Source organism: Coffea arabica, chromosome 9c (assembly GCF_036785885.1).
Source record: "Coffea arabica cultivar ET-39 chromosome 9c, Coffea Arabica ET-39 HiFi, whole genome shotgun sequence".
Lineage (NCBI taxonomy): Eukaryota > Viridiplantae > Streptophyta > Magnoliopsida > Gentianales > Rubiaceae > Coffea > Coffea arabica.
In genome coordinates, this window is record NC_092326.1 from 6,417,662 (window position 1) to 6,442,464 (window position 24,803).

General features: G+C 35.6%; 1 protein-coding gene and 1 pseudogene across 6 annotated transcripts; both read right to left on the minus strand.

Moving 5' to 3' along the window:
- Positions 1-12,886: 12,886 nt before the first annotated feature.
- Positions 12,887-14,378, minus strand: LOC113708382 (ADP-glucose phosphorylase-like; annotated as a pseudogene).
- Positions 14,379-15,191: 813 nt separating this feature from the next.
- LOC113707885 (cell division control protein 2 homolog C-like) lies at positions 15,192-22,627 on the minus strand. Of its 6 annotated transcripts, XM_072064197.1 has the most exons (7): positions 22,481-22,627; positions 20,615-20,674; positions 17,396-17,979; positions 17,218-17,311; positions 17,004-17,073; positions 16,141-16,279; positions 15,318-15,681 (listed from the first exon to the last, which is right to left on the minus strand). In XM_072064197.1, exons 3-7 carry the CDS (start codon positions 17,936-17,938, stop codon positions 15,589-15,591), a joined length of 939 nt encoding a protein of 312 aa, XP_071920298.1. In that variant the 5' UTR covers positions 17,939-17,979; positions 20,615-20,674; positions 22,481-22,627; the 3' UTR covers positions 15,318-15,588. The 6 variants fall into 6 exon arrangements, with proteins under 6 accessions (XP_071920299.1, XP_027086072.1, XP_071920298.1 ...); XM_072064198.1 differs by lacking the exons at positions 20,615-20,674; positions 22,481-22,627 and adding an exon at positions 18,807-19,069 and having other exon boundaries at positions 15,192-15,678; XM_027230271.2 differs by lacking the exons at positions 20,615-20,674; positions 22,481-22,627 and adding an exon at positions 18,807-19,060 and having other exon boundaries at positions 15,192-15,681; positions 17,396-17,939.
- Between the last annotated feature and the right edge of the window lie 2,176 nt (positions 22,628-24,803).

The following is a 24,803-nucleotide window of genomic DNA, read 5'->3' on the forward strand; positions in this document are numbered from 1 at the left end:
TAAAACAAGTTCCAAGGGCATGGTATGAACTTTTAAGTGATTTTTTGATTGAAAATGGTTTTAAAAGAGGTATTGTAGATACTACTCTTTTCACTAAACAAAATTCACATGACTTTTTAATTGTGCAAATATATGTAGATGACATTATATTTGGTGCTACTAATGAGAGATTGTGCAAGAATTTTTTCACAATTATGCAAAAAGAGTTTGAAATGAGTATGATGGGAGAGTTAAATTTCTTCCTTGGGCTCCAAGTGGTTCAAACCCGAGAAGGAACATTCATTAATCAAGTAAAATATACCAAAGAGCTACTCAAAAGGTTTGGAATAGAAGATTCAAAGCAAGTTGAAACACCTATGTGCACATCTACCAATCTTGACAAGGATGAAAAAGGTATAAAAGTTGATGAAAAAAAGTATAGAGGTATGATTGATAGTTTGCTTTACTTAACTACTAGTAGACCAGATATCATATTTGCTGTGTGCTTGTGTGCTCGTTTTCAGTCTTGTCCAAAGAAATCTCACTTGAATGCGGTAAGAAAAATTCTTAAATACTTAAAAGGAACCTTGAACTTTGGCCTATAGTATCCTAAGCGTCATGAATTTCCTTTATGTGAATTCTCTGATGCTGATTTTGGTGGTTGTAGGATAGATAGAAAAAGTACTACGGGTATATGTAACTTTCTTGGAAATTACTTAGTATCTTGGTTTAGTAAGAAGCAAAATGCTTTTTCTTGTTTACAACCGAAGCGAAATATGTTGCCGTCAGAACTTGTTATGCTCAATTATTGTGAATGAAAAATGCATTGAATGATTTTGGATTAATATATGATTGTGTGCCCATATATTGTGATAACACTAGTGCCATAAACCTGATCAAAAATCTCATTCAGCATTCTGGGACAAAGCACATAGACATAAAGTATCATTTTATTCGTGATTTTGTCCATAAGAGTGAAATTTATGTTCAATATGTCTGCTCAAAAGATCAAATTACTGATATTCTCACAAAAACCCTACCACTGGATCAATTTGTATCTTTGAAAACAAAATTAGGCGTTTCAGAAAAAATATTCTAAGAATTCTCTGATCACTCTTTATCGGACGTCCGATATGTTAGAACGGACGTCCGACAGTGTTCATGATCATTTTCCCAAAAAGTTCTGGTTCGAAAGGTTGTGTCGGACGCTTTATTTCATTCGACCGTCCGATATCCAAAAATCGTGTCTTATAAGGAAGTCCTCTGCTTCATTCAGTTCATTTTTACCTTTTGTCTCGGACGCAACTCTTCATATTTTCTCTTTTTCAAAATTCAAATTCATCTCTTTTCGGATCAAGTTCTGAGAAATTACTCTGACCAACACCATTACATTCCTATTGCGCGTTTATTACTCATCATAACTTCTCCCAACTGCCAACTGCACTATAAATCTCAATTCTCACCCGAAACTCTAGCCACTCAAATTTACTCTCTATGGACGGTTTAAGCATCCATTGTAGTTCATACTGCACTTTACATCCCTTGTTACTTATTTTCATTACATTTCACAACAAAAAACACACTACATTGCAATCATGATAAGAATAGAGGAAGATCTGTGAGTGCCGGATGCACTTTCAGGCTTAGAGATGAAGAGGATAGAGACGTTCAGGTTGTGGAACCTCCTGCCAAATCACCCAAGAAGGGATCCGAAACTCGTGGTGGAAAAACGAAGCAGTCTGCAAACTCATGGTGGAAAAATGAAGCAGTCTGCAAAAAGGAAGCAGATTGCTCGAACTAGAGAGCCATCTGTTGAACAGATGGAGGAGCATCAAACTGAAGAGCATCCAGTCAGTGGCAGTGAAGAGGAACTGGAACAGCCCACCAATGCAGATACATTCGCCATGAAATCACCCAGGAAAGGAAAAAGAACCGCCAAAAGGAAGAGGATGGTCCAACCTAAGGAAAGGCAAACTGCTGATCTGCACAGAAAAATGTTGGAGTATAGCAAACTGCTGAACCATATACCAGAAAGTCACCAAGGACAAGATCTGGTGTCCTAGATACTATGCCAACTGCTCAATGCAGTGGAGAGAAAAAGCGTCCTGCAAATGATCAACCTGAGACTCAAACTGCAGAGCAACCTACCCCCTTGCCAAAGGTCATTGATGATGATGCCAGGGAGAGGTTTGAATGGATCTCGCAGAAAAGTTTCATCACTCAGAGGACCATCATCCCTTACGAATTCCGTAAGCTTGACCTTGAATCTGTTCTCAACCTTTTTGAATTCAAAAAATGGACTCATCTTCTGACTATTCCAAACACATTCTATCCTGACATGCTTCATCAATTCTTTGCCAACTTTAGGAAGGGTAGATCACATACTGATCTAATATCACATGTCAATTCAGTTAATATAGAGTTGAATTCTGACATTGTCAACACTGTTTTAGAAACCAAAATTGAAGATGGTTTTAAAGGAAAAATTGGAAACTTCTTTTCATACGAAGAATTTTCCTCTGCATACCATTACTTTCATGTTGCAAAATTAATGACCTATTTTCAAACTCATTTTAATATTCCTACTGAGGCAAGATTGGATGATCTCAATCCTCAAAACTTGATTTTTTTTTTCCATAATTTCGAATCTGTTGATGCCTACTGATGGCCATAGGACTGATGCCAACAAAATGGAACTTTATCTGTTCTACTGCTTTCTTGAAAAAATCAGAATTGATTTTGGCTTTGTCATGTGCAAATTTTTGCTCAAAATCAGCACTAATAGTCGTAGGAAACTTTCCTATGAAAAATTTCTGACTCCTATCTTCGCTCACTTTGAAATTCCCTTCACTGAAAAATTACCAAAAGAAAGTGCATCAACTGTTTTTTCCAAAACTTATTTTAAAAGGAAAAATCTGAAATTTTTTTAGGGTTATTGGTGTTACAAAGAAACTATTTTGGAGTTTAGGAGAAAGAATCTTCATGAAACTCCTATCACCCCTAGGACTCCTCGAGATCAGTCCATGTATGTATCACCCTTCATTATCCATCCTAGAAAGTCAGCCACTAACTCTGAGGTCATTTCCTTGCTTGAGGACCTCAAACAATACATCCTACTCCTTAAAGATGGTCTGATGATGACCATGTCATCCGAACAACAAGCCACCTTCATTGACAAAAAGAATCTGCTTATGCTTCCCATTCCTCAAGAAAATGAAAATGCACACCGAAAGGTGCCGAGAACTGAGCCAACTACTAAAACTACTCCAGAATACCGTGCCTCCAGTTCTCAGCCACAGGACAAGGGAAAGGCTACAGCAACTGAAGAAGAAACTGATGATGATGATGATGATGATGAGGACACTGAACAGGGAGAAGATCCTGCTCAGTTTTGCTTAGCAAGAAGAAGACCTGGATCCTCCAAAATCACCATTTAGGCATTTCTAGGCAAATGCATTTCATGATTAGGATGGTAGTTCATAATAGGTTTTTGGCATTTTCTGCATTTTTAACATTTCGTGTGTTCTGTACTAAGGATTTTATTTCCCTTCCTCTGCTAGTCTGTAAAAACTATTTGGTTATTTTTTGTGGTTTGAATTAATGTTGCTTTTATAGATTATCCCTTTGTCATGGATTATCCCTTCTGCCTAACTCTGTTTGGCCTCTAATTTCTGATATTGACTGCTGTTGACAATTGCTGGTTGCTGCCTCTAATATGGACTGCTGTATTTTGGTTTCTAGTTTTTGCTGATAATGGTTGATAATTGTTAATTGTATTGCTAATTGATTACTGGCCTCTGGTTGATCTAATGATGAAAAAAAGGGGAAGAAATGAATACTGGTCTCTAATAAGGTCAAGTGTAATAAAGGGAAGTCACTCTAAGGGGGAGTATTCACACATAAGAGGATATCATTCTGAGGGGGAGTATTCACTCCTCGATGGATTAAGTAAGAAGGAGTTGTGCCTAAATTATTTTCCTCCATCTATTGTTTTGTTATCATCAAAAAGGGGGAGATTGTTTATCTTAGTCCGTAACTTTTAATAATTACAAAACAAATGGATGTTACTAATGTTTCCTAAATAGATTTTTTCAGAAATGGAGCAAAACAGGGTCAAAAATTAAGCACAAAGGATGCTGAAGCTATTGTCTGACGCACAAGAAGAATGGATCTGACGTCCGACAACCTTTGCGCAACTTCGGACGCATAAAGAACTTCACCCTTGAATGTCCGAAGATATTGAGTCATTCCTTCTAAACTCATTGACCTCAATCAGACGCACATTATCAGAGCACCGGATGTTCGACAAACGTTGCGACACTTCAGACACAAAACTTTTGAAGCACCAGACATCTGAATAGAATTGAAGAAGAATTCTCAGTTTCACCCCCTACCCTCGGATGCATACATTGAAGGTACCGAACGTCCGAAATAAATCAAGAAAAATTCTTGAGCTCACTGTCTACGATCGGACGCAAGAAAGTGGTCTACCAGACGTCCGACACTACCAACGGCTAGTTGACTCTTTAACTGCCTTCTATCCATTGGAAGCATTAATTGACAAACGTTTTAGTCCCATATAAATAGGACAAAGTCAACCACTTCAACAGAACTTTGCACATTGAGACTACATTAGATTAAGAGTGATTTTAGTGGTAAAATACTCTTCAAACAGGATTTGTACTCTTAGTTGTGTAATTTTCGATAAACTTTTCTAGTGTGAATCAATTACTTCAATAGTGTAGCTTTGTGAGGGTTATCCGACTAATAGTAAAACTTCCCTGCCTGACCAAGTGTGGCTTGGGGTAAGGAGAAAGTGATCCTTTCATTGTACACAAAAGATTGGTTGTAAGTTGATCAACTTGAAGAAACTTGCTCTATAAACTGATATTCAAACTCTAGAGGAGTTTGATATTTGGTTTGATACTCTATCTCTTTTACTTACTGTCTTGATTTATTAATTGCTCATCTCTTCTACTCACAAGCACTTGTGCTTTCTCATCAATTGCTCCATTGTGTAGTCTTTTAGAAAAAGAGAGCAAGTACTCAAAAAGGGTGTCTCATCGCTTGGCCAGTTTTTAAAACTACCTAATTCACCTCCTCTCATACGTTGTCTTCAATCCTTACACAAGTGATGTATATGAAATTGGTTCACTTTGAGTTGAGATGAATACGAATTTGGGTTAATTTTAATGACTCAATGTTGCAGAAACTTGTTGGAAAATTTTGTGGTTTAGTTCGAATAAAGAAGGCATAAAAATAGGAAAATAACTAACTTGGACAAGGAAGACTCAATTAGAAAACTAATGACTCGTTTAGTCCAAGATTCATTTGGACTTATTAGGACTGTAAAGACTCAACTATAAGTTGAAAATAAGACTCAAAATAATTTACTTTGTGGTTGGACAACACTTAAATAAAACATGACACGAATAGCAGAAATTCAGGAACCTAGAAAACTTCTACTCGACCAAGAAGTGGCTGAAATTTGAAAACTTGTTTGGCAACTAGATTTGAAAATTTGTTTGGGAAACTTGGGTTCACTTTTGGAAAGTAAGATATTAGTTTAAGAGCTTTCCTAAGTGCAGTTTAACAAACGAAATTGGATGAGGATTGATGTGACCAAATTTGGCAACAATTCAAGTCAAATTAGGTTTCCAAATTCAATACTATTTTCTTGTTTGGCTTGGATCCGTTTCCTTTTCTTGTCTTTACTTTTTTTCATTTCTTTTCTCCTTTTTTTTCCACGAATCAATCTCTTTTCTTTCTTTCTATTTTTTTTCAATTCAACTTACCACTCCAAGAAACAAAAATTAGCTGCAAATACCCAAGAAGATGAACTAGGGTTTCAAGAATTCTAAAATTTGAAAAAAATTTTGTTTCAGATGAACAGTAACTGCTACAGTATGATGAATAGTAATCGCTACAATAATGACGTTACAGTACCCGATATATAGTACTCGATGAATAGTACGATGCTACAGTATTCGATGAACAGTTAAAAAATTTTTTTTACTCAATTAAACAAAAGCAACGAAACAAGACGTCAACAAGAAAATAAGAAATCAACTAGAAACAACAACACAATAAAATTATGGAGATTCAAACCCTAGAGGTGAAACTTTTTTTTTTAAATTGGGTGGAATTTGGTAGAAGAACAAATAGGAAAACAAGAAAAGAAAAGGATATTAACTTGGATCAAAAGTCGAAACTCTGATACCTACTGATGCGAAGTCAAGTCTCCAAATTTCCGCTCTTGAAAAAATGGATTGTATAACCAGCGGAAGAATCTATTTTGATCAGGTTATGAAACAAAGTTGATGGAAAAATCTCAACCCTTTTAACCTGCAATGGTATGAACTTTGAATTTAATCGCAACCCATGACTTAACAAAATAGCAAACTAAGATTTATTGGTAGAACGGAGCCACAATTCAATGTGGTCTTGAATTGATAAGGCAAAACTTGAACAAAAGAGACACGACTCACTTTGTATCAAGGGACGCTCTCAAAGGAACAAGAAAGAGAAAATTCTCAGTTTTTATTTATCTTATAATTGTCTAACCTCTGAAAACATTACAAGTTAGGTTTATTTATAGCCTTATAAGACTCTAAAACCTCTAAACAAACTTGAAAACAATTAATTTACTTTCCTAAAGCTCTAATTTGACTAGAATAGAAAACTAAACCTAACTCTAGTTTGGCTATAGGATGGTCAATATAACCTTAGCCTTTATTGTATGAAACTAACGATTCAATATTAACTCCAACACAAGATGTAATTCAATCCAGTCATGGATTGAATTGGGTCCATAGCGAATCTGGCCATCGATTCTTGACCATGAACCCTTAACTTCTTGACCTTGAAACCGTGCACTATTGCTGGAATTAATGTCCCAAGCGACACTAACAACTAGACTAACATAAATGACTAAAAATTAAGAAAAACTAAACCAAGGAAGGACAAATTTGAAGAAATTCAATAGATCCGCCACTTACATGACTTGAACTTAAATCATTGGATCCTATTTTCGCATCAGCTTATTTCAAAATTTTTTGTTCTAAGCATTTTATTTTGAATATAAAAGAACACCTTGGATAATTTGATAAGAAAATGGATGAATATTTTTTTGAACTATTCTAGTGATAAAAGGGCTTATAGAGTGTATAATAGAAGAACTCTTGTTATTAAAGAACTTATTTATGTAACTTTTGATGAAACTAATGATACTGCTGCCAAAAGTACTTGTGAAGATGATGATGTAGGTTTGTAAGAAGAACTTGAAAAATTGTCCATCCAGGACATAGAAAATGCTCCAAAGGAAAGCAATCCTCATGGTGTGAAAGAAGAAGACAAAAAGCATGATGAAACTCCAAAAGATCTTCCTAAAGATTAAAAGTTTGCACAACATCATCCAAAAAAATTAATCATAGGTGATCTATTGAAGAGGGTAAAAACGCGCTCTTCTACTTATCCTTTTATAGATAATTTTGCTCTACTCTCACAATTTGAGTCTAAAAATGTAAATTAGGTTTTAAAATATGATAGTTAGATCATAGTTATGCAAGAAGAATTGAACCAATTTGAAAGGAACAATGTTTGGACTTTAGTTGAAAAACCTTTAAATCACCCGATAATCGGAACTAAATGTGTATTTAGAAACAAATTGAATGACAATATTACCTTATAGTAGCTCCACTTGAGAACTCACCAAAGGAATGTCAACAAAACTTTCTTAGGTGATAATATTTTTAAAATCTACACTTTCAAAATATTCCTCAAGAAGGGTTGAGTATGAATCATTCATGATCTTCCCTTGAGGTTCAAAATTCATTCCAATGACATTATAAAATGAAGTAAACATGTTTTCATTTGAATTCCAATTAGATTCATCATTATTATCAAAATGTAATCCACTTTTACATGTGACATCCCTATCATTCTTGTGAGGGTCAATTTCCACTTTTTAGCACACTATGCATCAGATGACTTGCCTTAAGAAAGCTATATTCCTTGCTGATTGAGAGCCAAAGCTTTTTAACGTCATTCCTAATATACGCCAGCTATATATTTTATTGTAAAGCACATGAACCAGTTAGTTTGCAATCTTTGCTTGCCTTACGAATATTTCACATCTTGTATTGATTTACTTTTCAGCTCTAAACTGTTTAACATTTTTTCTTTATTAAATCAAAGATGAACCCCTTAGATTGTCTTCCTCACATGTACAAACCACAATTGTTTATTCAACTATTCAATAGCTCCAGTAAGCCTTTGAATTCCTTCCAACTAGATAGAGAGATACAATTATACAAGCAATCACAAGCAACTTAGCAATCTGGCTCTAGGATTCGTTCTGTAGAATTCTATCCATGAAAAGTGCAATGATATCAAGTTTGAGGAAAAAATGATGCTAGGAGCACGCAATGGCGCGATTCTTACAATACGTTACACAATTGAAGAATCTATCCAAATTTTTCAGTTTAATCCCCAACTTGAGTTAGATTCCATGAGGCGTAACAGGGTGTATTATATTTTTACTAGACTAACAATTAACTGAGCTTGCCCTATCCTTAACAGCAATGCTAGACTTCCACATTGATTCTCAAAGAAGATACTATCAAAATTGACACGCATTTAGAAAATCTATGGCAAACTAGTCTATGGTTTCTCTATTCTCGTGTTTGATTTTCTTTCAATTGTTTGATGAAAACAATTTTATCAATTATTTTCCATAGGCTCCATGCTCAAACATACATTTTCATCTTGCTAAACTAATCGAAAAAGTTATACTTTTCACCATAGATCAATCCTTTTCTACAATAACCTTATAATACAAAGAAAGCAGTGCAATTGTATTGAATTAAGGCATAGCTAATTTGTTGTCTTGGAATATATTGTCACTTAACTAGTAAATAATACATTTGTTCCCACTGCAACCACATTATCAAGATAAAACCTCAGACTTCTATATATTATAACCTTGCTCTCTTGGGTGCAAATATGAAACCCAAGGAGACATACCTAAGATATAAACCCTAATAATATCACCAAATTGTACAGAAGACTGCAACTTTCTCCTCAATGTCCCAAGTCGATTTAAGATTAGTCTCAGTCCTATAAGCCAAAACATTAAAGTACCATGTACAAGCAAGGTTTGAATTGTTGATACAACTTAGAAATTTTTAGAAGACATATGGCTTAATTCATAAAAAGGATCCAAAATTGAGTTGTTTATTGTCAAAGACAATTGTACTGATTTGTTTACGAAAATTTACATTTTTTGCCTACGTCTATAGAAACCTGTAAAAACATTTTTCTAGTAGAATGCCCTTTTCATTAACTTTCCCACCTATTTTGGAATAATCATCTCTATGGAAGAGTGCACAACCGATCAACAAACCATACTGGCCAATTTTCCATAGCTGTAAAATGTTTAGGAAAATGGGATTTCTCAAAATCCATGCTTCATCAACACTTGCCCAATAACCAAAAAAAAAGGAACTGATAAATCACATTTCACTATGCACCAACAAAAAAATCTTAAATTCAAGGATTTTTTTTAAGAATAATTTGATCATCCCATGAAAAGGGAATCAAAAGGTGCAATCTTTACATCAATAAAGTTATTAAAACATGTGATGAAAGGAGGAAAATTAATGAACAAGTAAACATCACTTAAAGATGCCACCCACTTTGACAAGTGTCATCATACATTAAGGCAAAGGACAAACTTACAAATGGCTGGTGAGTCATCAGTATAATATCAAGCAAGTTAGGCAAATGCCACTTACCGTTTGATTGTGAGACCTCAACCTTAAGATCTCAAATACTAATCACGAGCTGATCGCCAAAAATAGTTATAAAGAATGGAAGCTATTATGAATAAGGAGGTAACTCTTCCTCAAGAAAATGATGATTTTAATTCTCTCTCTCTCTTTCTCTCTCATTTTTCTTCTCCGTACCATTTAAGCATCCAAATCCATACCAAGGGAGATATCCTTACCTCATTACAGGTTCCTTGGTCCAGTCAAGCGCAACATCATAAAAAATAAGTAAGTAGGTACAAGATTTTGTCTTTGCAATTGGCACAATTAAAAATATCTCTCTTTAATTAAAAAAGAGGCCATGAGCAAATCACTCCAAAGAAGGTCAAGGCCACCAAATGTTCCCCAACATGCAAATGAGGAATGCGGTGCAGACATCACATTGCAAGTTCAACAAGAAGGTGATTTAAGAGTTAAGAACCAGACTCACTAAGCTGGCAGAAGCTAACAACTTGCCCAATAAGTGAATACGGCTCAATTTATAACCAGTGGGAGAGGTGGGGTCGTCACAAATTTGACCCATCTGAGTCATGTAATTGAATCATTTTTAAAGCCTCTAGTAGAATTACTTCAACTATTCTTTAATCTTCATCTCCGACCATCTCAATTAACCTAAAAAGGAATTTAAAGCAAATAGGTAAATTTAGTAAAAATATAATTAAAATAACAACTGCTTCTTTGTGGTCATCCAAACCACTAAAGATCACATTCCAAATTACATGGAGAAATTTTGGATTTCTTCAACAGCTCATATAAAAGATCAGATGTGTCCGAAAAACTATAAAAAGAAAAACATTGGCAGGCAACTCAATCATCGGGATTTAATGGCATTGATATGATGCTCAACACTAATCTATCCACCTGACACTGTCCTTTTGGACAACTTCCAAAGCTAATATTCCATCAGAAACTTTTGTGAAATACACTTATTATTTTGGTGTATCTGACTGATATGAAATTATATTCTGTGAAAAATGACAAAATGGTGAGAAACAAAAAAAAAATTCTAGGTAGAAGAAGAAATAAACAAGGATGGATCATAGAATATACAAAATAAACCCTGATCAAACATAAGTGATATATTGGGAAGACTACTGATGTCCTTTGAAAAAATAAAATCCTACCCACATAAATTTTCATTGGTGAGACAAGAGTCCATGTAATAAAATCAATAAACAGAACAACTTTTCATTTTAACTTAAGTGAAGAAAACATACAACCAAAGCTGTTAGGATTCAAGCGCGGAACAAACAACTATTGAGATATTAAATACACAATAATTTAATGAGAAACAAGCCACAAGTATGAAAGATAAACAACACATAATATTTAACATGGTTCGACTCTACTATTAAGCCTATGCCCACGAAGAGAAACTCGTTCTTTATTATTAGATGAAAATCCTATACAAAAATACAACTTGAATCCAAACACAACCTTTGTATACCATCTCTCATCTCCTAAGAACCCTCTCTCATCACCCATGTATAAGGCTACATGTTGCCCTTGTGTGCTCTTCTGTGTCTCTAGTGTAGTATACCAACCCATTTATTTATAGGGACCATTATTTGGTCAAAAATCCAAATAACAACAAGAAATTAATTCTAATTTCTAAACTTATACAGAATAGGAAATAACCTTTAATCCTAAACAAAACAGGAAATTCCTTGACTACTACTTCAAATAACTAAAACCAATTAAAAAATTAGTTACTTCCATACAAGACAAGAAACTTGCCTAAAAGAAATTAAACCAATTTTCTAACAAAAGTAGATCTCATAAGGATTAAACAACCACCATTTGCATCTATAACCGAAACTCACTTCTCAGCACATCCCTATCATCATTGCAATCAAGAAACCAATGAAATAACCAAAATCCTTATTGAGTTTTAATACCAATCTAATTCAGAATCTTAACTTTTTTATGACATTAATACAGTTTAGTATAGAGAACAATACGCAGATAAGGAGAAAAAACATTAGGCGTTCCTTCACATTCAACTACTTCATGCTCAGGTAGAACGCTTTTAGTCTCCAGTTGTTTCTTCTTTCCAAGAAGGTAGTTTCTGCTTTTCCTCCTATGAGTTTCTATAGCTTTCCTAACTGGGGACTGATAATCTGCAAACTTTTATTTTGCTGAGCTCTTTTGCTAGGATAGGCATCTCTTCTTCTCTTTAGAAGCTTGGCCTTTATGTTCTATGGCATCTCTGGATATTTCTTACGTCACTCTTCATTCTTATCTACTATTAGAAAACAATTAGGGAAGAAGATTGCGGAAAAGATGTTTCACCACTGACCATCGACAATTCTGACTGAACATTTAAATTTTCAGTTTCTAAAGTCGTGTTTTTATAAAGGATATGACCAAGTTCAAACTGAATGTGCACGGATACCACTTTTTCTTGAGCATTTTTCTTGGCATATGCTTTCCTACGCCTTTGTAAGACCTTTTGCTTTAACTTGGATCGTTTTCTGGCCTTTCATTTTTATCCTTGATCCTCAATCTATCTTATTATCTTTAATCTATGATAAATTATGGTTATAAGGATTCTTCACATTTGTAGCCAATGGACTCTTCACATTTATGGCCATAAAAGTAACAGGAGTGGCATGGAGTAGGTGAGGTGGGGGGGAGGAGAGATGGGATGACAGAGAGGAAGGGACAGAGAAATAAAGATTGGGGAAAGAGAGGAGGCGAGGGAGAAGGAGATCGGGGAAGAGGGTAGGGGAGTTGAGAGTAGAGAGTGGAAGCATTTTTTCAAATTTTTTTATTTTTATATAATTTATTAGTTATATAATTATAATTATATATTTTATTATAATATTAGTATAATTATATAATATATTTATAATAATAAATATATTTATATTTATATTTATTATATACACGTATATATAATATATTATATAATTATAATTATATTTATTATTATAAATATAATAATTATTATATTTAATATATAATATACATTATAATTAGATAATATATTAGTATAATTAATATTTATATATTATATAATTATAATTATATATTTATTATAATATTTGAATAATTATATTTAATTATATATATAATAGTTTTTTTTTTGAAAAAATCCAAAGCAGCAAAAACCATGCTACATGCATTATCAGGCATTGAGTTGTTTTTCCTACCCTAAATTATTTCCTTTCTGAAAGGGAACGAGTAACAGGAGAGCAAAGAAAAATCAAATCCATCTCAGCGATCTTTTATATCAGGAGTTAGGCAGGCAGTTCAGACCAATTTCTAACATACCAACTCTGAGCACCAAATGGCACTCAAGAAGAGTAGTAAGATTATTTTGTTAACGCTCTATACATGCTTGTTTTGTTAACGCTCTATACATGCTTGTTTCTCAGTGAAAGTGCTGCATCCGCATCCCCAATATACTACTTGAAACTTCCGATGATTAACTTCAAAGTTGTACTTCCCTTACCACTTTTGCTGCATCCTCAGGGAAAATTGGATTTATGTGGCATCCTGTTCCTACTTCAAACGCTCCTACTATTGTTAACTGGGGTACAATTTGAAGAAACCAGTGCGTGTAGGTTAAACATGAGGGATTTATGTGGAATGGAGTAGTGTGAATCATCATATTGTAAGGTGGATCATTCAGCTGCGAGGAGATCTTCCTTAGCAAGACATTCAATAACCCTCCGAGATCAACTGCCTTCTCATTGTCCACTTCATGAAAATGAGAAGAGTGGTCTCGAGGAATGATCCATATCTCAAAAGGAAAAGTAGCAGCAAAAGGAACAATTGATATGAAATGGGCTGATTCATCAATTAGCAAGTCGTCCACTTAAACCTCACAGAGGTTACACTTCCCTGTCTGCTCAAAATATTGCTTCATACAGTCAATACGAGCAGAAACTGCTGTGGGGACAACTGGAAGAGCAATAATCTGACTATGAGAGTGACTCAATGAGGCACCAGCTGAGGCACCATGATTTTTGAACACCTGAACGTATTGAATAGAATGGTAAGAGCGAAGCTGGAGGATCCTCTTCTTATAAGCAAGCAAAACATCCCCGATCTCAGCGGGAGAAAGATCAAGCAATTGAAGAGAGTGAAAGGGGGCCTCGATTACCACGTCGTGAAACCCGAACCCAGCAACTTTGTTATGCCCAATCTTAGAGGTGGAGGACGAGGAGGAGGTTTTGAAGCTTGATTCATCATCAACCTGCTCTGGTTGCACAGGCAAGTTGTCCCTGGAGAGAGCAGGGTAGAGATTCTGGATGACCCGGAGTTTCCAATGGGCGGAATGGGAGGGATGGACCCGGAAGATGTCGGGTGCGCAGAGGTGCTCATTGCCCAGGCAAAATGGGCAATTTTGGGAATGTGGTCGGGTGGATTGCCACTGCTAGTACTAGACTTGGGCTTGAAGTCAGATGGGCGACGTGATCTTGCGGGGGAGAATATAACCCACCGATTCTGTACGCTGTCTTTCCGGATTTCTGGGACTCTGCTTTCTCCTCCTCCGGCTCCGGCTCCTGTGGGGTTGCTGCTTCTTTCTTCCACTCCTACTCCTCCTCCTCCTCCTCCTGCCATTTGGTTGGAAGAGTGGAAGCCCCCGGCAGCTATTTATTACCTACATGCTATCGGGTACTAATTCCGTCCGTGGTGGACGTCTGATGATTTGGCATGGGTAGGGATGAGCAGACGATACAAATTCGATAATTTGTTTTATATATATTATAGTTAATTTAATTAGTTACAAGCTTATAATAATGATATTATTAGTTATATGCATTATATAATGTATATTAGTATATATAATATAATTAATATTATCAATTATATCAATAATTATATATGCTTACTAATAGAAATTATTAATTAATTATACTAAATTTACTAATACATTTAATTAGTGAAAATTTATTATATCCCATTTCAGAAGAGCCAACGAACCAAATATCAATTATAGTGATGATATACATTCTTGGTACTGAACCAAACAAATGTACTAGAATGATTGAATCCATTTCAAACTCAGAATAAATGATCCCAAATCCAAATCTGATTCCAAGATACGAACCAAACGCCACCTCAAACGAGTTGGTAATCAGAAACTGATAGTGGAGGGTAATGAATTCGATTGATTCATTCCGATAGGCACTAACCACTAATGTTTCCAATTTAAAGTAAATTTAGTACAACTGACGGATTTTTTCTAGATGATTGAACACTTTATGGCTATAGTAGGCTGTGAGACAAATTGTTGTATGACCAAAATCAGTACAATGAGCTTACAGCCAAAAGCTGCATCAATATCACCAACTTCATATCTTTTGGACACAAACAAATAGACTACTCGGGAAGTTTTTTCTTGCGATAAAATTTTGAAACCACAATCAGGGGTAAATAAAAGAGCAGGAGCCATACTAGTGCATTGGTCAAGTCATGGATGAAAAATCCTATCAGAAGCAACCTCGGCTTTGCCTAATGTACCAGAACCTTGCGCTTCTGGGATCATGGAAGAGCTCGGAAAAGGAAATCCCGGTTTAAATACAATAAGCTTTGATCATATTCTAACAACTGGGTATACTGATTCCAACCAATTGCAAAGACAATTTGAAATAACAAAAACAGACTAGGAACTATGGTTCTTCACTGGTCAACCACAAAAGATAGAACACCACATGCCTATCTGATATGACAAGTTTTTCAATCACCAAGATGATGACAATCTCTTCAATCTAAAAGTACATCTGACTTGATTGTCATAAAATCAAGCTCTTAGAAGCAATATACAGCTTCAGAATTGAGACTTATCCAGGCTGTCAAAAAATGGGTGGTCTAGAGCAGCTTTGGCTGATATTCTCTCAGCTGGATCATATTTAAGCATCTTCTGCATCAACAAAAGGAAATAGAATGAAAGTTCTGCAGACTTCAGATTAATATTGAACAAGCTACCTGGTCAATTTGTAGTTGAAACTCAAACTTTGGACAAGGCTGGGCTAGCTAGGAGTAGCATCACGAGCTTGGAAATGAATGTGTGTGTGTGTGTGTGTGAGAGAGAGAGAGAGAGAGAGGTGGGGGATGAGTTGACATATTGTCTATCTCCATCTTAAGAGAAAATGCATCTCAACTCCATTTTAATGACCAATTAAGTGGACATATTGCCTATCTCCATCTTAAGAGAAAATGTATCTCAACTCCATTTTATTGACCAATTAAATGGTTCTAGAAATACGTCAACTCACTAAAACTTGATCATCCAATAAAGGGTATTGGCTCAAGTATCTTTTAAGTCCAGAAGAACTTCTAGTACTGATCGAAATCAGATTATTTAGGCCATGGAACTTACAGAGAGAAGATCAACACCATCAGGTTCCAATGATGGAACAGCTCGTGACAAGTTCTGGGGCTCCCACTGGGGGTACACATGCCAATCACGTAGTGAACAAACTCCAGGCCAGTGCTTCTCCGTAGGTGTCCCTAGCAGCCTTTTAATGACAATGAAACATAAGAAAAATCAAATAAAATGTTGAGCCAGAACAAACCACCATTGATATTCGTTTCATTTGGTAAAAGATGAGCTCTATTCTTCACTGAAATCCAACCACATACATTGCATGCCAAACCAAAGAGCTGAACATTCTACTCTGTAGGACTTGGGAAACAAAAGCAGATATCTTGCATATTACATGTGAACTAGCTCCAGCAATAGAGAAAACAACAATGTGCTGTGCTGACTGTTTGGTATCCCACAAATTTCTAGTTTCCCCAGAGGATCCCTTAATTAATGTTTCATAAAGCATAGGTAACACATTGCAATTTATGACCGGACAGAAGACTCTGCTTTTATTTACTTAAGGGAAACATCTTGAGAGAATACTCCCAAGATTCTATTGCATATCAAAGAAATCTTTCTAGTGCTTTAGATAAAAGCCAATAAGACACTCATAACCTCCCATTATCTAAATATTTACTCAGCAGTGGCACCAAAAGCTGGAACAATTGCTCCCCCAACCTGCGCCCAAAATTAGGTCGATAAAGAAAAGAAACTGATGAAGCCAGGAAAATTTAGGCTGCTTGGATAATTTATGCAAGTTCTAGTAGTGGAAGACCAGATGAAACACCTTTTGATTTAGGCAAATGCTGACTTCATGAATCATAGATGTCAATTGCGGTTAAAAAATTGAATAATTTGTATTTATAGCTATCAACCTGAATATATGGAGAAGTTGTTGAAACTCGGAATCCCCAGGAAATAAGGCTTGTCTTCTTACCATCTCAGCTGAGAAAAGAGCCAAAGAAATAATGAGACTGTAAACAACGACGCAAACTTACTTGGGGCACAGAATTAAGTTGTTCCCAGAAACAATGGAATACTAAGAAATTACTGGTAGCAACACACAACAAGGAGTACAGGGAATCCTACCAAAAATGCAACCAACGGACCACATATCAACAGCAGTGGAGTAATGTGTGGATCCCAAGAGAACTTCTGGAGCTCTATACCAGAGGGTGACGATCTATAGCCAGAAAAAATGGAAAATCAAATTCAAATTGTATATTTGGATAACAGAACCATTACATAATGAACAGAAGAAATCAACCTCGTGAGTGTAGCTTTTGAGAGGGACAGTGAAAGCCCTGCCAAGTCCAAGATCAGCGATCTTTAGAATGCCCTTGTCCTTATCAACAAGGAGGTTCTGGGGCTTGAGATCCCGGTGGAGTACACCATGGCTGTGGCAATGGGCAATGCCCTTGCAGAGCTGAAAGAGGAAGCTCTGAATGAGGGAAGGTGGGAGTGGCCTGGGGTTGGGGCCCTTGCGATGGGAGTCAATGAACTTCTTGAGGTCAGTGTCAAGGTACTCAAAGACAAGGTAAAGGAGGGGCTTGCCATTGCCACTGCCACCATTCTTTTTGTTGCCATCAACAATATGCTCAACACACAGCAGGCGGACCACATAGAGGGACTGGGAGAGCATCTGGAGGAGGGACACCTCACGGAGAGCAGTAGGGGGAACACCTTCCTCATCCATTTCCAAGCGTGTTTTCTTGAGGGCTACCAACTGTCCAGTCGTCTTGTCCTTGGCTTTGTACACCTTCCCATAAGTCCCTTCCCCTACCTTCTCAAGCTTCTCGTACTTTTCCATACTAAATCTTCCAGAAAGTGATGCCTTTCAATTCTTTTTTACTGATAATTCAACAATGATTCTAATGACAAACGGAATGGGAGTCATAAAAGCAACACTTCAGCAGAACATTCATTTTGCATCATACAGGGAATTCCAAGAAAATGACAAATTATTCAGAAACTTAAATTGTTGGATCCACGATCCGATGTCATCCGAAGCTATGTTTAATTCATAAAGATTGTGCTTAGTACACAAATTCTAGTCAGTTATTAAATATTTTCAACCAAATTTGTGGAGTCTTTAAAACTAATCATTAATTCTTCTACTACTACAGAATAGATCATGCTTCCTTTCTCTTGCTCCTACAACGTCTCCACTACGAGCAAACATCACACTGATGTGTCCTACATGCTAGTATTTCTTGAACTCGTAATTGCGAAATCCCAATATATCATGGAAAGAAAATCCAACCCAGAATGGCAAATTACCTTCTTCAACACATAGGCCAGCTAGAATCGAGATTGAACATTTTGCAAAGAAGGCATTCAAAGTAAGGACTGAGCACTTAAACAAACACATTGAAGGCATCCCATATCATCCACAGAAAGGGGGAAAACAACAACGCCGACGGCAAAAGAAAAGACGACAAAGAGAACAAGAAAACACAAACGAAATGTGGTTAACTTAGCATGAGAAAATCCATAAAAGAAATTATGAAAGACACACAAGAATGAACAGTTTCAGAGATAACAGGATCATTACAATCAACGTAATATAATATCTTGTGCGAACTAGAATGACCCCTTTCTCTACGCAAGCAAAACCCAAGATCGAAAGATCAAAAACATAACGGAAAACTTCTTTGTGAGAGTCCAGAGATCCTTACCAGTTCGAGGATTGGAGACTACGAAGAAGAGGTTTCTATTTTTGCAAGAATGAATTCTAAGTTGAATGAAAGGAAGAAGAAGAAAGACGGAGACGATAAATGTCTCCCAAAATCCCTAATTTGCCACTCGTAGGCTCCAACGGCTCTCCATTTGCACGTATTTCCCTCCTCACAATTTTGAATTTTGATTATAGCCTTTACGTGTCATTCCCAGACGTGAGTGTTTACCTCAAATACTCTCACGTGCGAGATCCCCTTTCGTTGGTTAATAGCCCGAGGAAGTAACCACAAGAAAAGAGTCCGGAACTCACAAGAAAAGAAGAAGAAGAGAGTAAAATTTGAGAACCAAAGCAAGACTTGTTACATATATTGTTAGGAATAATTTTAGATACGAGATTTCTGACAGATTCACTTAACACTTTTCGAATTTTAAAAATTTCACTAGCCTCATTTACTTTAGGTATTTTGTACTATCATTTATAATCCATTTTAAAATATAATATTAAATTATTCATTTTAGGAGATTAAATATAATTTCATTCTAAATTTGCCCTTTTCTTGTCTTACTTTTTATGGTAAGCCAGACCTTGATTTAGAAAATTGAGATAGGCATGGAATGGCAAGGACTTCTAGAAATTTTTTATTCTAGACTATTTAGGCTTCTATCGGTTTTTCTCATCCCTTTAGGTATCTATTCATTTTACTTATGGCCCATGGTTGTAACAACCCCACCTTCCCTAGGGCATACCCTAGGATTTAGCGAATCGTCAACCCAACTCTCGTCAGGACTCACTCACTCGTAACTCGAGAAAATAACTTACATCCATAGCAACTAATTAACATAACAAATTCAAACTTGATATATACACTGATGCTTAAACCCAGATACAAGGCTTCTACACACCAAATACTTTAAAGTGTTTACAAATCAAGGACAATCAACTCTAATCGGGTGCTAGCGCGAGTACAATATCAAAAGTCAAAACAACTTGACTACGCTAGTCTTTACAAGTCTCGCGTCTCGCTCGTACCCCCTGTAAGAAAAACAAAACTAACGGAGTGAGCTAAAGCTCAGTGATGTTCCAAATAGCAAATTGACCATTAATTAATAGTGAATATATCATTGTAGTAAAATAGCGAGTATAACAAGTCAAGAAAATGAGCAATAAACTTGTACAGCCAACATTTCATATTCAGTATTTCACGTAAAAGGATACAATCCCTTTTGTAAACCAAGTCCACCATCGCTTGATCAATTAATAGTTGACACTCCATCAACTTTCAAGTTAGGTAACTAGTCCAGTAGTACATCACTTTACTCCAATCTTCATCTACTAACCAAACCCCTTACCGGGCCCTAACTCTAAGATAAACACTGGTAGTAATACTCGAGTATACCGATTTAGTCGAGGAGATAACACTATTCAACAACACTAACTACCCATGATTCGTTATCTAATCGACCAAACCCTTACTGGCTCGACTCGATTAACTAGCCAGTGGGGTTTGGGTCCCCAAGAAATCGATGAGATAACATCTCCAATCGACTGAATCAAGATAAAAGTACGGAGACGGGAATGAGAGACACCTCCCACTCGGATAGAGTGTGGTACATACTGCCGCTCAGCACTTACAAGTCAAGTACAAGTATATCAAGTCAATTGCAACAATAAACGAGTACATATCACATTAGGGCAAGTGCGATAAAGTACACCCTTACTCGACCAAACCAATCACATATCATTCGATCACATTGTCAAGTATTGAAAATAAGTGTCAAGTTCAATCAGGTATTTGGAAGTACTCACCAAAGATGTAGTGCTTTTACAGATCACGCTCAGGTAGTACTCCTGGTTTGGAGTCCAAATCTGCGATAAAACATCGTTTAAGAGTTTTGAAAATCGACCAAGGTTCGAAACTTAAACGTTTCATTTAACGAGAATCACATAATTGAAACTTGTTTGGAGAATATTTGTAAACTCATGCTCGCTCTTAAAACATTGAAATTTTAAAGTGATTAACCTTTGAAATCTCTGTTTGAGTCGAAGTGACGAGAAAAATTTATTTCTATTAGTCGTTACTTTCATTTTTCCAAGGATACAAGTTTCGACCGAATTTTAGCTTATATACCTCTATGAAAGAAGACTTGAATACCCTAGACGATTCAAGTGAGATTCGTTCCCGAATCCTTACTCAAGTCGCGGGTACCTTTACCTAACCTTCGAGTGAAAATTTAGGCAGCACACCCTTTGTGTTTACCTATTTTTCAGCCATTTATGGCTTCATTATTTTTCTTAATTCTGCCCCACAATCACACACAAGCAATGTTATCAACATAGCCCTTCAATTAGGTTCCAAAATCATCCAGTTACAATACAAGTATAATAAAACAATCAAAAAGCAGTTTTGAAGTCAAAAGGCTAAACAATAGATTTGACATCTTATAGCATTTTGGTCACAACCGGAGCTACATTTATTGGATTGGGATGAACTTTATACTGTTTCGAAACTAAGCCAAAGGGTTACAACTTTCATGAAGATAACTCAACTCAGTTCATAGTTGATCCAGGTCGAATTTGCAGGTTACCGAACCAGAATTTCATTGTCAGTCCGGTTATCAGCACTGGATTTAAATGACAATAACTCAAACTACAAAATTCCGATTGAGGCATTTTCAGATGCATTGGAAAGCTGAAACTAGGGCTGCAAACGAGTCGAGTCGAGTCGAGTTTTGAGCTAATCGAACCGAGCCTCAACTAAATTTTACCGAGCTCGAGCTCGACTCGAATCAAGTCGAGCCGAGCTCGAGCTTGAGCTCGATCTCGAAAAAAAATAAAAAATAATTATTTTATTTTAAAAAAAATAAAAAAAAAATAATATTTTTTTCTTAATAAATAATAAAATATTAAGGATATATACGTAATTTTACTATGAAAATAAAAAATAAAAAAATATATATATAATATACATAATTTTATTATTAAATAAAATAAAAATAAAAAATATATATATATACCCAAGCTCGCGAGCCGGCTCGCGAGTTAACGAGTTTAATATTCTAAGCTCGAGCTCGAGCTTGAGTTTGACTCGAGCCGGCTCGAGCTCGACTCGAGCCGCTCGCGAGCGACTCGATTCGTTTGCAGTCCTAGTTGAAACATAGGGCTAAAAGTTTTGTGTTTTAGCCAAAGGCTGATTTGATACGGATCAAGGTGAAAAATGAAACCAAAAATGTGAAATCTCAAAACTGTCCGCGAAATGAGGCATTTGGCAGTCAGGGGTATTTCGGTCATTTCACATACTACAATACTCCGATTGAGCTAAAAATTTACAGGCAGTTATATAAAATCATTTCCTACAACTTTTATGTTTTGATCTAAGCCTAATTCAGCCTCTAACATGGACAAATGAAGCTGGTTAGAAGCAGGGCAGTTCAATCTTTAAAACTGGAAATTCCACCTTAACACTAAACTAGCTTCTACAAATCATATACATGCCAAATCAAAGATGAAATGACTTATATAAAAGCAGGAAAATTATCAATAAAACTGAAATTTATCATCCCAACCCTAAAATTGCAAGAATCTCTATAAAATCAATCAAAATAAAGTTATCCAACAACTTAATCACAAGATTAAAGAACAAAAGGAGCTTTTAATGATTATATCTTCCAACACCTTGAAAACAAGCAAAGTAAACCCCTTTCCTTCTCAAAACACTCCACCCTTAGCTTGCTATCACCTTAGATGCAAATTTAATCGAAGTAAATTTTGATAATTGAAAGAGTCTCTCAAGATTTGGTGAAGGAAATCAAAGGAAAACATGGACTTAGCTTGCTTGGTTTTGCTCCTCTTGAGGTTCGGCCAGCTTCAAGAAAAGAATGAAGAGGTTTTGTGCTCCATATGGTTTGCCCAGGAGATAAGAAAAGAATGAAATGTTGTGGTCAAATTTGCTTCTAAGATAAAGACTAAACTAATCGTGGTCAATGGTAGCCTATTCCAACCTTTCTTCCTTGCTTTTGTTTTTTTTTTCCTTCTTGTCTCTTGCTTAGTCAAACATTTTGGCCAAGGATAAGAAGATGATGGCTGATATTTCCTCTCCATATGGCCGGCCAAAGCTTGGAGGAAATGGAAGAATTTTGATCAAAATTTGTTTTCATTCAAAGGTAAGAAAGTCTTTGATCAAGGTCAAAAGTCCAAGAGTTTGGTGACAAATGTTTAGCCAATATTAATCCTCGTCTTGTTATCTTCCAATCACTAAATTGTCTTATCAATCTCTAACACCTTATAAGTAATATCCAGTTATGCAAAATTTCACATAATCGTCAAAATTTATCGCACTTACCGTACTAGCGGGTCCCACGTCCAATATACGCTAATCATGTCACATGAACTAACTTATAACAGAAAAATATCTTGAAAACTTAATTCCCTTATAAAAATAGTTAAAAAATTAATATAATAAAGGAAAGTATAGAAAATGTATGCACAAAATTAAAATAAGGGTTAGAAAATAAGAAAAATGTCGGGTTCTCACTGTTTTTCCTTAATTTGCACGTACTAGGATTTTTCACTTATAATTCACTAAGTTATTATTATTACTTCTAATCACACACTTTTTCTTATCTAAAACTCACTTTTAACCACCAAATTTAGTACACACTCCGTACCGAAGAACGTAAAAACCCTAGTTTATCTTAACGATGAAAGTAAAGGGGAAACCCTTGGTTCTATGATTAATTGTAACTATTTGGGAGGTGAATGAGTAGTAAAGATATTATAAAATAACTTAATCTAAATAAGAGGAAATTTTAAGAAAATATGAGCAAATTTTCCACTCGTCACAATGGTGTTGTCTTTTTTTTTTTTTTGTCTAATTGATTGATTTTTGGCAATTGAAATTGCTATATGAGACTACAACACTATTACCAAAAATGTGGAATTACTGACTCCACATTGAGGTTTACTTTGATTAGATATCTTTCCATGTATATCTTTGTCCAAGAAGGAAACAGGAAGGGAGCAAAGAGATCAATATAGTGAACAAATGTATGTTGCTATGATATTCCCTCTGTGAATAGAGGGTTAATTAAGAGCAAAATGCAATATTTCTTTACTTGATTTCTTGGATGCGGTGCATTTATATCCAAAGTATTAGTTGGATGTGATTAGAGTAATAACAATTTCTCTGGAGTTGTTCTATTGTTGAATCTATGTAGTGTTAGGACTTATTCTCCTTATTAGTACATTCTATCCAAATATTATTATTTTGAAATCTAGTACCTTGAGGACTATTCTTAGCCTATAGGCAATGATTATGTATGTTAGAGAACATGGATGTATATCTTTTAATGTCCATCTAATGTCAAGACATGAACCTTTAGTATTGTGTTTTTAGACTAACGTAATTCACTAGTAATGAGTAAGATGAAAGCATTAACTGTCAAAGGCTTTTCCATCTCTAATTGCCTGTTGTTATTTTTTTTTTATACAGAACATGAGAAGATAATTATGTTGTTTGATCTCTCTGTCTCTGTCTCTGTCTCTCCTTTTTTTGGTTGGTACAACAATTTAAGTACCTCATTGTGATGACTCGAAAATTCGCTCATATTTTCTTAAAATTTCCTCTTATTTTGATTAAATTACTTTATAATATCTTTACTGTTCATTTACTCCCTCAATAGTTGTAATGAATGATATAATTAAGAGTTTTGCCTTTAGTTTTATAGTTAGGGTAAATTAGGGTTTTCGCGTATTCTAGTAGTGTGATTAATTGTGGAGGTGTGTGTACTAAATTTGGTGGTTAAGAGTGAGTTTTATATAAGAGGAAGTGTGTGATTAGAGGTGCTATTAATAAGTTGGTGAATCATAAGTTAAAACACAAGTACTCGAGAGTTAAGGAAAATCGGCTTGAACCGATGTGCACCGTTTGCTACCGATTGAGTACACCACTTGAACACTACTTTATTACCTTAATCTCCTTGCTTTTATTTCAGAAAAA